Genomic DNA, 13,726 nt, shown 5'->3' on the forward strand with positions numbered 1-13,726 from the left:
GCCCATATAAAACAATAAGGTTTTNTTTTTTTTTTTTTTTTTTTTTTTTTTTTTTTTTTTTTTTTTTTTTCTTGTTTTGTTTTTGTCGTTAAAACGGTTTTAAAGAATTATTTTTATTTTTATTTCTTCTCGATTTCGATAACTACATTTTAAATTTTAAAACTTATAATAAAATTTGAATATTTATTCTCTCTATCAATAATATAAATTCATCAAAATTTGATTACTAAAATTTATATGAATAATTAATGTTAATTAAGAAATATAACAAATATTTTAAAAAGAAACACCCACGACGTGCTTTTAATAATAGATAAGATATTATTAATTAATTTCAAGTGCCTATTGTATATTATTTATAAAAACAATTTTTTTTATTTATGATGATATTCCATAAACAAATATTATATAAAATAAAAAATATATATCTGAATAAATATGAGTAGATGATTAGTTACGTATATTCTTATCTATCCACTTGTTATTTTTATTCGTCTTCGTCACGCAACTGTAGATACCAAAAATTCCAAAGTTCACATTTTTTTAGACACGAAAAGCGGAATCTTTTGAGGATTATCCCAATTTCCCTCTCAAATCGTATTCACTCCACTTGGGATCCAATTCCAAACTCGTTTCCCTCTTTTTTCTTCTTCTTTGGAATGGTTCTTTTTTGACGTATTATATTGATTACTATGTTTGTTTGAATAGTCTTTTCGATAAGGAAATTTAAGTTTCTATTATTAAAATAAATAATTATAAGTAAAATATTTTTAAACTTCATTTATTCATCAATTGAACTATAGTCTTGTTGTTGTAACTGAAATTATAATTGTCGGGAACAGTGAACTTTTTCGTATTAGTCCAAGAATTAGCAAACACGAATCAAAGCTTGAACTTCATTCGAGCTAGTTGTTGAAATCGTCATCACAGGTATTAAGGTATACATTTTGATCTAAAATCGGTTACGCAAGAGAAATAACAACTTGGTGCAGCCTCTAAAGATAGGATAACCCCAACCTAATAATTAAGAGCAAATGGAACGCATTGCGTCTTGTTTTTGTTTGACCAATCTATTTTTTCTTGAGACTGACAATATAAATCGTAAATATAGCAAATTTTTCTGTTAGGTTATTTTTTATTTTTGCATCCAAAATTCATAAATCAATCATCAATTTAAATATAATTCAACTAATTAGTATATTATTAAGAATTATTTATCATTTAATATTTGGCAATATCTAAATACTTGTTTATTATAAAAAATAAAAAAAAAAAGTGAACTGAATCTAAAGTCGATATTATTATTTATTTATTAAATATATATATATATAAGGAATATATTTATTAAATTTAAAATTATAATTTTCTGATTAAAAATTAATGGATATATTAAATCCACTTAAAGTCGATATTATTATTTATTCACTCATCACTTTTCTTTATTTTATTATGCAATTATAAATATTAAAAATTCTAAAATTCGTATGACCGTAGATATGGAAGATGGAATCTTTACCGACCATTTAAAATTTCATTTTCAAATCCCCTTCACTCCATTTATGATCCAATTCCAAACTAATTTCCATCTCAATTATTTCTTTGTACTTATCTCCTTTTATTTTCTTGATAAGGAAATTTGTTAATTGACAGCTTCTCTTATTAAAATAATTATAAAATATAATACTTTTTAAAACGAGTAACCAAATACTTTAGTATAAATTAATTAATTTAAAAAATACTTTCTAAAATTTATATATCGAGAGGTATACAATTCAAACTTTGATGGCGTAGAAATTTTTTGTTTATGGTCCCATTTAATTGAGAAAACGACTCTGATAGTTTGTATGTTCGTTATTTTGACTATTAAACGAGACATTCTATTATCCAATTAATATAGAAAATGACTCTCATGTGATTATTTTAATGTTCAATTCTACGAGAATTTATTTTCTATTATTTATAATAAATAGAGAATTTATTCTCGTTGGTTCTATTAATTTATTTATTTTTTCAATAGGAAAATAATATTTTAAATGATATTCTTATTTTAATTAATAAAAAAAAAAACGTTAGTAAAATTTTCAAAATTTTAATTTTTTTGTTATTTTAAAATTGCTGGTTTATCCTATAATGACGTGGACAGCAATATAAAGTTAGTTTGAAATTTATAGAAATATATATATATATATAATCGTTTGTTAGTTAGGTTATACTTAGGATAAGTCTTATAGTATTTAAAATATCATATTAATTATTATATATTAAATTTAAATATGAGAAATGTGAGAAGAAAAGGCGAAGAAGAAGTCAAACGAGGAGTACTTAGATTCCTCAATCCAACTTTCTCAAGCCATGTGGAGTTAGCTGTCAAAGAAGACCAAGCGAACCCAACTTCTCTGGGTTACCGTTCTTACACGTGGCAATCCTACGTCAACCGAATCCATCTGGCATTTTACCGAACTTTCATTTCTCTTCAAATTATTTAAATAAACTATACCCTCTAATTTCATTTTATTTCGTTTTGATTTTTGGCTTACTCTTAAACAAATTTAGTATATAGTATTATTTAAGCAAATATCGAATATTTAAATTTTTATATTTTATATTAAATTTAATAACATCTTATCACGAAGTTATTTATATTTTTTTTAGATTTAAAACGCTTTTTAATGGATCGTCATTTGACATGTTGATTAGATGATCGACCTTCCGGAAGACATATTGATCTTCTTGGATGAATGGTAATTAAATTTTATTATTTTTTAGACGACCAATCCTTGTACTTATTGACCGATCTATTAAATGAAGGTGACCTTGTACGAACTTTAAGTACGATCCGCTCTAATCGGATAATTAATATTTTTTTTATCCATTTGACATTGATTGACTAATTTTTCATTTATTTTAATTTAATTTGGAAAGACAGGTAAATTTGTAATTGATCTTAGAATTTATCGACATATATTTTTATTATTAACACAACAGGCGCGAATTTCGTATATAAAATTGAATTGACGTGAAATATTATTTAAGCTAACATTGAATATTTAAATTCGTAGACTCTATATTAAATTTAATAACATTATAACATGAAATTATTTATATTTTTATTTGAATTCAAAACGCTTCTTAATGGATCATCCTTTGACATGTTGATCAGACGATCGACATTTGAGAAGGCATGTTGATCTTCTTGAATGAACGGTAATTAAATTTCTTAATTTTTTTTAGACGACCAATCCTTAAATTCGTTGACCGATCTATCAAATGAAGGCGACCTTGCTTTTTTTATAGAGTTTTAATTGACCTCATACGAGCTTTAAGTATGATGGGCTCTAATTGGATAATTAATATTTTAAGACAGGTGGCGTTATTCGATTGGCTAATTGTTCATTAATTTTAATTTTAATTTGGGAAGACATGTAAATTTGTAATTGATCATGAATTTACCGACATATATTTTTATTATTGATTTAAATTACTAACATGACAGGCGGGAATTTCGAATTTAACCACAAGTCCATGTATAAGTTGACTAAACTATTATTGATCAAGGAGCATACCTTAAGCTGGCTGTCCGTTGGATCAGCATCTGGATTTCAATCCAACGATCAGAAATAGATCGAGATGGATTATAGTGTGAGTGTGAGCGCACACGATATATTCCCTTTCGTTGAAAGTTTTCTAAATTTTTGGGATTATTTGGTGAAGGGAAATTCAGGGGATAAAAAAAAAATATATAAATAAAGAAATATTTGAGGTTAAGCAGTAAGCACCATTTCTGTATTCTTCTCAGTCATCTCTCCGATGAGCTCTCTCTCTCGAACGCCGGAATTCTGGAATTGAGAGCTGTTCATGAAAGCCATCAATAAGAACACAAACGGCTAGTATTTGCGCTATGTCGATTGAAACAGAGCGTTTAAACTGAGTTCATTTCACATTTTGTACCCACACCGCTGGAATATCTCTTCCAAATTTTAGTTTGCTTCGCTCCTTTTGTGGGGATTTGTTTGTCGGAGTTTCTAGGATCTGATTTTGCGGAGTTTTGAGAGAGCATTTGAGGATTTATCCGGCATTTTCTGAGATTTGTCTGTATTTTGTTCATAATGTTTGATGGGTATTACAGCTCTAAAAGGACTGATGGTGTTTGCGCCCAGGTCTGTTGCTTTGAATCCTCTCTGTTTCTCTTGTTCGATTGCTTCTTTATCTTGTTTTCCGAATCTGTTTTCTGGACTTTTTGAGTTAAGAACTTGTGTGTTGTTCTTCATTTTTCTTAACCCTTTTGGTTGAACTTGTCTTTGATTCCTTTGGAAATGCCCATTAATGATGGACTTCTTCGTTTTTGTTCTGTTTATGAGTAGAATGGTTTGATTTGAAGTGTGCATTGATTTGGAATTCAATCAAATTTGTTGTTCGTTTCCATTTATAGCTAAATTTCCTTTTCTGGGTGTGCAAATTTCAGCTCATTTAACGTCTTGTCGTCCCCATTTATCGTTTTTCACTTGTTTTTGCATCTGGAAATGTCGTTTGATTGCTGATTGTGTTCTTCAATGTTCGTTGTTTTTGTTTGTGGCAGGGGCCTCGTGGGGCTTTTGGTTTGTCTAGATTACGATGTATTCTTCGAGGGTGGAATTTGAAGATACTAATTTCTTTCTTTGTGGCTGTTCCACTCTTGATATTGTTCATATATCTTCATGGCCAGAAGGTCTCTTATTTCCTTAGACCTTTATGGGAGTCTCCTCCAAAGCCATTTCATGAAATCCCTCATTACTATCATGAAAATGTATCCATGGAGTCTCTCTGCAAGCTTCATGGTTGGACGATGCGTGAATTGCCTCGACGAGTTTTCGATGCTGTTCTGTTTAGTAACGAAGTCGACATCCTAACTATCAGATGGAAGGAACTGTATCCTTATGTGAGTCAGTTTGTGCTTCTCGAGTCGAACTCGACGTTCACTGGTCGGACGAAGCCATTGGTATTTGCAAACAACCGGGAACAGTTTAGCTTTGTCGAGTCGCGGTTGAATTATGGTATGGTAGGGGGAAGGTTTAAGAAAGGAGAGAATCCATTTGTTGAAGAGGCATATCAAAGATTGACTTTGGATCAGCTAATTAGGATATCAGGGATAAAAGATGATGACTTGTTGATCATGTCTGATGTCGACGAGATCCCGAGCGCTCACACGATAAACCTCTTGAGGTGGTGCGACAATATTCCGCCCATACTCCATCTACGGCTAAAGAACTACTTATACTCCTTTGAGTTTTATGAAGATGAGAACAGCTGGAGAGCTTCTGTCCATCAGTACAAGCATGGTAAAACACGGTACGCTCATTATCGTCAATCCGATGAAGTCTTATCGGATTCGGGGTGGCATTGTAGCTTTTGCTTCCGTCATATCAGTGAGTTCATATTCAAGATGAAAGCATACAGCCATTACGACAGAGTCAGGTTTTCTCATTACTTAAACCCCGACAGAATTCAGGACATAATTTGCAAAGGAGCAGACCTATTCGACATGCTTCCCGAAGAGTACACGTTTCGGGAAATGATCGGGAAGATGGGACCGATCCCGCAGTCTTACTCGGCCGTTCATCTCCCAGCATTCCTGCTAAACAATGCTGAGAAGTACAAATACTTGTTACCAGGCAACTGCAAGAGAGAAAGTGGCTAAATTATGAAGGAACAAGAAAGAAATGGCTACACAAATGATGAACATAAAGAGATACCTATTCTGGAATCTGATGGACTCCACATTGTTGCAGCTGAGGAAACTGTCTGTAAAACCACCATGTTTCTTCAAAGTGGCATCACATTTCCCAAGCTTCTCTTATGGGTAATGCTTAGGTAACACTGTAATTTCCACCATCTCTCTGTATTGATCTTAGAACATTGTCTAATACTCATTTATTCTTTTCTCAATACTTTTTCTGTCAATGAAAAGAAAAGTTAATAGTCTTAGATATCAGTCTTCTCCTCCTGAATTTGGTGTCTGACTTCTGGAAATACATACTTTTATTCAATCGTTCAAACGGTTCGAACTATCATTCTCAATCCAGTTCGAGTCAGAAGGTTTCCTATGGATAACTGAGGTTTGAAATTATCTTTTGAGTCCAATGATCAAGGAGAGTTAGATTTGTGATTCTCGAGAGTACTGATAGCTAATATTAGTAACAAAAACGATGGCACAATATGCATATTAGATAATAGTGAACCGATGTGTACCTTGATCGATATCGAGCTACTACATAGAATAAGATTCATTTCAGTTACCACATAGAATACTTTTTACATTCCATACCAAATAGTATATCAGTTTTCACATTTTACACCCAGCCACCCATCTCACATATCATCAATGACACTCAAAATAAGTAGTTCAAGCACCTTCGTGGTGCATTTAACACAAAATTTGAGCAAAAACCAGCTCGATCATGGGGTCGGTCTCGATTGCTCTTGATCCAATGACCTTACTGAGAAACAACTCATAGATAAGGTTATGTGCCATGTGAATTTCGAAGTTTAATCAATTTTCAAGGGGTAAAAGGCATGGCAATCCCCATATAAATGAAAGCGAAATGACTTCAAAGAGTTTTACGATGAATGATGGTGAATTCAAGGAAGATTCGGGCCGAAAAGTCAGATTGAACACGTCATTCTCGTAAGATTTTGCTTCGACCTTCACTTCATATCCTGTCGATCCAGTCGAAAATGCTCTCTTGAGAACCAAACTGCAGGTCCTACAAGCAACAATCAAAGTCCGAGTTATAGATCGAAGGAAAGCATTTGAAACTGGGGAGAGTGGGAGGTGAACTTACAGAAAGATGAAAGTCAGGTGGAGTATCTAATTCAAGGTTCTCAAGGTCTGCAATTCCACATGGAACGTTGTCGTTCATAATCTCGTGGCACGTGTTGCTACCAGAGAGCGAGAAAGGCATTTGATTTAGTTGGTTGTTACTCATAACAGCACAAGAATCCAGGACTTCATTGCACAATAAATTGTCTTCCAAGTAATGTAATTCAACATTATCTATATCCTGAGATTCTCCAGCCAACCATGCATGGTATCCCAGGTTGTTCTCCGATGAAATACTCGGATAAGAAACACGAGACATTTCTAGAGCCAACTCTTCTCCCTAATCAACAAAGCATATTTAAGTGTGAATTTGACAGATGATTACTTTATAGAGTCGAGGAAAGAATGCAATGTTGAGGATTGTTGGTAGGGAGTCCCACGTCGGCTAATTAAGGGGATGATCATGAGTTTATAAGTAAGAATATGTCTCCATTGATATGAGGCCTTTTGGGGAAACCAAAAGTAAACCCACGAGAGCTTATGATCAAAGTGGACAATATCATACCATCGCAGAGGTTCGTGGTTCCTAACATGCAATGACACAAAATAGACGATGAAACTAACGTAAAAGAGTAGCTACCTTTGCAAATGACAGAGGCAGACTATTGTCAGCAACAGCATTGGAGACAAACGATTTTCCCGATCGAGGTGGAACCGGGGGATTCGACTTGGGAGTTCTAGGACTCGTATGACGGAGCATAGCATCAAAATCCTCAATAAGCATATTATCACCACTCTTAATACATTGCTTCGGTTGCTGATGAGAAATCTTCGACAAAACGTATTCTCCTTCCTTCTCATCTTCTTCAGTTCCCAAATGATATTGATGTATCACCCAGTTTGACTTTTCGGGTTTCAAGCCTCCCTTTGAACTTCTATACAAAGAGAAGATCTTCTTCCATCCCTTATGAACACCCTTTTCTATCAAAGCTTTAGTCTTACCTGTCTTATGCCAGCGAAAATGTTCGAGGCTTGAATCATGTCCACTTTCAATCTTGCGACGTTTCCTTTGACCCGTGGCGTATGCATTGCTTGTCTTATGAAAGAAATGTACATCATTTCCATCTTTACAAACACCTGAACAATTGAAGATGTTATTATTCTGAATGAGAGAACAACTGGGGCCTTTTTAAATTGATGGTAGCATAGGAAATGAACAAAAACGAACACAGACGAATTCCGAACCGGGGAGATTTTCTGGATGAGTATAACAAATTCCTTGATCTGTTTCAAGTGTGGGGATGAATTCATCAATTAATGCATGTGGCTTTAAGTTTCCAACGGTGCATTTAGCTGCTAAGTGATCCATTATCTCTTCATCACTTGGATCAAACTTAACACCAGCAGGCAATCCAGGCCATTCAGGAGAAACCTGCAAAGAACATGCATAAAAAAAGCATTCATGATCCAGGCCATTCATGATTCAATGCCTTACATTCAAGGCACAGCACAAGCTAAAAGGTAGGATGCCAAATTACACACTAAATTACAATGAAAGTGAGTCAATAACTAAAGTGCATATCAAAATGTTCAAGATTTTTATAAAATATGAATGAACAATTCACTGTCTATATAACAATCAACTTCTAATTCATATATCAGTTATGAAAACACAGGGTGGAGGTCAAACTTACATCTGTATTATCAATAATAAAGTGACAGTTCGGACATTCTCGTTTCGCATCGCAATCTTTAATTACTTGTGAAGACGATCGAGTGACGTTTTTGACTTTTCTTGCAATTGTTCGGCTATCAATTATCCAAGACCTGTGAGAATGAGATACTGAAAGTTAAAATGCAGTCACTAGATATCAGAAAAGGACATAAAAAGTATTGGATTGTAAAAGTAAGCAACCATAAAGAGAAGTACAAGCATTCACAAGGTTTCTACGTGCACATGAATAATATCTATTAGGATGAACCATTTTTTTATGATCCAAAAAACAAAACCACGAGGGCTTATGCCTACAGTAAACAATACCATATCATAGTGGAGATATGACGAGTTGTTTGTTGTCCCTAACAAGTGATATCAAAGTCTGCTCCAGATTTAGCCATGTTGGTGAGCTTCGATGACATGGTCATAGTGATATTTGGATGAGTTTATCAACAAGTGATGTGCTCTAGTGTGGAGTTGGTTTAGTTAAAAGTGATATGCTCAAGAGTATGCTTAGATGACATTCTGGAAACCTCTCCCTAGCAGACGCGTTTTGAAACCTTGAGGGGAAGCCCGAAAGGGAAAACCCGTGTTACAAATAACTATTTAGGGGTTGTGAATGCAACCAAAGCCTCAAATTGACTAGAAATAGAACAATTTGGGTACATAAATGAGAGATAACGTCTCCATTCAACATTTTGGGTACAAAATTTGCAGAGTACACACAAGGAAGTAAACTCCAGACATTCTCAATCTCATCATTCTAACCATGAAAGACAGTTGAAGCTTAATACATGATCAAAACCAGAAGATCGCCTTAAACTTTTAACAAAAAAATGTTGAGAAAAATTATACAAAACCCACAATCTTGGCACAATAGTTGATTCAACCCAGAAATACAAACTAGGAGGAGAACAAAAGCGGACGATCAACGAAGAAATGACGCATTTCTCCATCTCGGATTGTAAGAACTCGAAGAATCCTCGACAGAAAACCAAGAAATTAGATGAAAAGAGTACTGACCTCGCCATATTCTTCAAGAATTGAGCTCAAGAAGACGATCAGAGATAGCGATAAAAGAAGAAGGAGCTTCAGCGCGTTTGAGCTTTTGGGGCTTTTGTCGACTACGCTCAAGTTTTAGTGAAGAGTGTGAGGCAGAGGAATGAAGCCCCAAGTCCCAACTGTGCCCAATGTGAGCGGGAAAACTTGGCCCCTGCTTCGGTGGAGGCTCGTGTTCCAGACTATAGGTTCGGAACATAGTCAATGGCTGTGGGTCCCAGAATTGAGGGAAGATGGGACCGAGACTGAGGTGTGGAAGCCGAAGCTGGGATGTCTGGTGGAAGGATTTTAGCTTCGAAAACCGAGTAAATGCGATGTCTGGTAAATTTCAGGTTCCCACACGGAGACTTGCGGCCCAAGCTATAAACACTTCCAGTCTTTGGATACGTTTTCATCTATATTTTTTAAAATATATTTTTAACCTTCCTCTTTTTTTTTATTTATTTATTATTATTATTATTATTTTTATTTTTATTTTTTTATTTTTTTGTAAAAAACACATATCTATGGGATAAAATAATAATAATAATAATAATTCAATTTTAAGTCTAATAAATTTATTGAATTTGAACCACATTTGGCGTAACTTTATTAACCCACAATTTTAAATTTAAAGAACTATCAGACATTTTAAATATATATTTCAATCGTTTATAAAGTTTAGCAAAATCTAAAAAAATCAATAATTAAACTTGTAATTTAAACTTTTAAAATAACTTGAATTCAAAAAATTCAAGTCGTTGTAGTATAGTGGTGAGTATACCCGCCTATACGCGGGTGATCCGTTTTTTTTTTTCTTTTTTTTTCCTTTCAAATTTTAGTGTTTGCTATAAAGAACTCGGTATTGAAACGACAGTGTTTAGTAACATGTTAGTTTTGGAACGACAAATAAGCACCAACATCAAATTTCAAGCATTAAACTTATAATTTAACCAAAATAATCTCTCAAGAAAACACAAACTAATCATCGATCCTTTCGAAACCGACCCAACGACAAAATTGATCGAAATTATTCGATCTTCTGTTTCAAAAACCTAACATCTAATTGATCCATTCAGAAACAAACTAAACCAATTCATTCATCGTGTTCAGCTGACACCCTTTGGAGAGATGAATCACCCAAGAAAGCTTCGGACTTCAGTAATTGCTCAACTAAGCCAACATTTCAGGTTACATGAATTTCGATAAGAACTACAACACGAACTCTACAGTTGATGCTCAGCGACGTTTGTACAGACAAGGTTTTAGTTGTGGCCAATCAATATCTTTCCCATTAGAAATTTTCTCATCCTACAGAGCAAAAATAATGATAAAACCCAGATGTGAACGAGTACAAATACAATATCAACGTGAGAATTAAGTTACTCAGAGCATTTACAAACCTTTTTCTTGAAGTATAACAAAATAAACATCTTGTTTGAGAAGTCCTGCACATGATATACTAATATATGAGCAGCAAGAAAGAAACGACAATGCTAAATAATAGAGAATTAATATACCTTCAACGCTGAGACGAATCCTAGCTCACAAACAGCCCTTACGAACTCGTTGGGGTCGGCTCCTCCGTTGCTTGGGTCAAATCTGCTTTTGACTTCTGATATTAAAAGCCATCCACTGCATGTAGAAACAGAGAGTTCAGTCAACAATGTTGGGCAACTGTTATTAGGCTATGACACTAATAGAGAGCCAAAAGTAGCCCACAAACCGTGGTTTGAGTACTCTTCGTGCTTCTGCCAAGTAACTTGCATAATTGACCCCCATAAGTGAAAGGCAAAAGACAGCAACATCCACAGATGAAGAGTCGAGAGGTGTCTGCCAGAGGCATAAGCATTAACCAGTGTTTAGAGGTTTCGACAGGCAACGGTCTAATACAAATTTCGTGAACGAACAAATGAAAGAGATGGGTATAATGTAATGCTCCTATGGACATATCTATGATATCAACAGGGGGGATTATTGAGTAAACATGATAGCAACAAAAAACAGATCAAACATAAAATATCCAACCAATCAATCCAAGTCCTCCAATTTTCTCAATATCGAAACCTAATATCATTCGAAAAATGCAACTATGCAATAAAATAGATTATACATCCAATCAATCCAAGTCCTCGTATGACTTCGATTGTTGACAATAATGTATTATACAAGTTATCATCCTCTTTATGTCCTTCCCTCCAATCACTAATAGCAATTCACCATGACTTATTCTTCCATGGTTGAAACTAACCATTAAATCACCAAATGTTGGGGGAGGAAAAAAAAAAGGATGTAAAACCTTTTCAATAACTTGCTAGTCGTTAAGCAAATAAGACGTAATAAACGAGCCTTAGCTTATCAACAAAAATTAACAAGAAAGCGACAAGATCTCTGGCAAGTTGAAAATATTATCGACATGGCTAACTTTCAAGCAAGAAATGCAGTTGTATGTCTCAATGCATTTTACGACATCAAGTTCAAATACAGTAAGCGTACATTCGACATATCACAAGCAATAACAGAGGGATCTTTGGAAACCAGATCAAATGAGAAAACTTTATTCTTCACATTCTTTGAAAGGCGTGCATCCCCTGTAATTCAATTTGAAGGAGAAAAAAAATAAGAGAAAAATGAAGAAACAAGTCTGAGTGTCCACAAAGGCTCAAATACTTGATCAATATTTAGTTAAAGGAAGGGAAAACAGAAGTTTTTTTTTTCCCAAAAACTCACCACAGCCAAAATCAGCCACAATAAACGAGGGATCGTGCTCTTTCAGCCATTTTGTGATTAAATTCACAGGCAGCTCAGGCCAATGCAACATTTGCTCTTGGTATCCTGTATGATACTACCCATCAAAATGTTAATTAACGCTAGTCCTAGGCCATCGAGATGAAACTCACCACCTAAAACTTCCTCAACCATCAATAAATAGACAAAGTTTTAGAAAGGAAAAAGGTGGCCTTGATGCTTTTCCTCTCAAAGAGACGAGATGTAAGCCTCAAATTTAGTTTAAAATGTTTTACAAATCCTAAACTGGTATGACCGAACATCCATAAACATAATAGTCAAAAGTTCAGGAAAAGAAAGCCTATCAATTGCCAATACAACAAAAATCCTAGAAGGAAATCTTTGAGCTCAGCTACTATTATAATTCATAGAATTTACTTGTACTATAATTCATAGAACAGTAACATGATCTACATTTAGGAAATAGAAACAGACAGACAAAACTTACCACATCAAACAGAACCTGATCTTCATTGAAATAATTAAGCGCCTCTTCCCCTCTAAATCAAAAAAGACGAAAAACAGGATCAATTGGCTTCAAATAATGGGGGTATGACAATGAAATAAACTTAAGACTAAGAACTCAGCTTTAAAAGAACTGATAGGAAACTAAAAGTTTAATGCCAAACGAGTCAACAAAAATTCAAGGTGACATATCAATTATATAGGCAATCTGACTCAAAATTTAGTACATACACATAGAAACACGCAAGTCCGGCAGTAAAAAATAAAAGAATCGAAGAAAAAATCATTACGTGCAGGTATACAACTTCTCATTAAGCATCCTAAAATGCCCTCCTGATAAACGAGCTCGCATCTGCATCAACATCGAACCAGAATGCATACAATTAATCCTTAAAGTTCCCAAGCAAAAATTGATATCAAAACGAGGTTAGATTCTGAAAGAAGTCTTACCTTATCGAGAAAACTAGACGAGCCAGAAGCCCTCCGAGAGTTTTTGCCATCAGAAGAAGTAGAAACAACGATGTCTTGGCCACTGGTCTCAGTAGCATCCGGTATACTATCGGTAAAATCTTTATTTCTGTCAGACCGGCGACGCTTCGCCCTCTTACGCTTTTTGTTTGCGCGGCCTTCGTCCGCCATTGTTGCTGTTGGCGGGAAGAAACCTTGACGAATCAATTCGCGTTGTGAGGAGCCGATGTAGAGAGGAGCCGATGTAGAATGAAGTTGGGATTTTAGCAAAACCTGCCTCAAGATAGACCGGAAGATTCGGTTCGGTTTTATACTCGATTTTTTTGGGAATCAAACCGACTGCATTCGGTTTATTTCACCAGACCCGATTTAATCATATAGTAGAAAAAATTAAAATAAAAAATAAATGAAAAGTTTATTGTTATTGGACAACTGGTCGACTACAAAAAGCTTAG

General features: G+C 34.4%; 3 protein-coding genes across 3 annotated transcripts; 1 reads left to right on the forward strand and 2 right to left on the reverse strand.

The window, feature by feature from the left end:
* The first annotated feature begins 3,776 nt into the window (after positions 1-3,776).
* Positions 3,777-5,968, forward strand: LOC111809392. The gene is made up of 2 exons (XM_023695844.1): positions 3,777-4,157; positions 4,577-5,968. Exons 1-2 carry the CDS (start codon positions 4,107-4,109, stop codon positions 5,672-5,674), a joined length of 1,149 nt encoding a protein of 382 aa, XP_023551612.1. The 5' UTR covers positions 3,777-4,106; the 3' UTR covers positions 5,675-5,968.
* A 93-nt stretch (positions 5,969-6,061) lies between these two features.
* On the reverse strand, positions 6,062-9,688 carry LOC111809391 (SUPPRESSOR OF GAMMA RESPONSE 1-like). Its single transcript, XM_023695843.1, has 6 exons — positions 9,537-9,688; positions 8,491-8,623; positions 8,042-8,228; positions 7,437-7,933; positions 6,819-7,136; positions 6,062-6,740 (listed from the first exon to the last, which is right to left on the reverse strand). The coding sequence occupies exons 1-6, from the start codon at positions 9,542-9,544 to the stop codon at positions 6,687-6,689; spliced, it is 1,197 nt and encodes a 398-aa protein (XP_023551611.1). The 5' UTR covers positions 9,545-9,688; the 3' UTR covers positions 6,062-6,686.
* A 773-nt stretch (positions 9,689-10,461) lies between these two features.
* Positions 10,462-13,545, reverse strand: LOC111808226 (ribosomal RNA-processing protein 8-like). The gene is made up of 9 exons (XM_023694073.1): positions 13,254-13,545; positions 13,094-13,155; positions 12,787-12,838; positions 12,282-12,396; positions 12,048-12,142; positions 11,278-11,384; positions 11,072-11,186; positions 10,955-10,999; positions 10,462-10,862 (listed from the first exon to the last, which is right to left on the reverse strand). The coding sequence occupies exons 1-9, from the start codon at positions 13,440-13,442 to the stop codon at positions 10,791-10,793; spliced, it is 852 nt and encodes a 283-aa protein (XP_023549841.1). The 5' UTR covers positions 13,443-13,545; the 3' UTR covers positions 10,462-10,790.
* Between the last annotated feature and the right edge of the window lie 181 nt (positions 13,546-13,726).

The sequence above is a fragment of the Cucurbita pepo genome, chromosome LG13 (assembly GCF_002806865.2).
Source record: "Cucurbita pepo subsp. pepo cultivar mu-cu-16 chromosome LG13, ASM280686v2, whole genome shotgun sequence".
Lineage (NCBI taxonomy): Eukaryota > Viridiplantae > Streptophyta > Magnoliopsida > Cucurbitales > Cucurbitaceae > Cucurbita > Cucurbita pepo.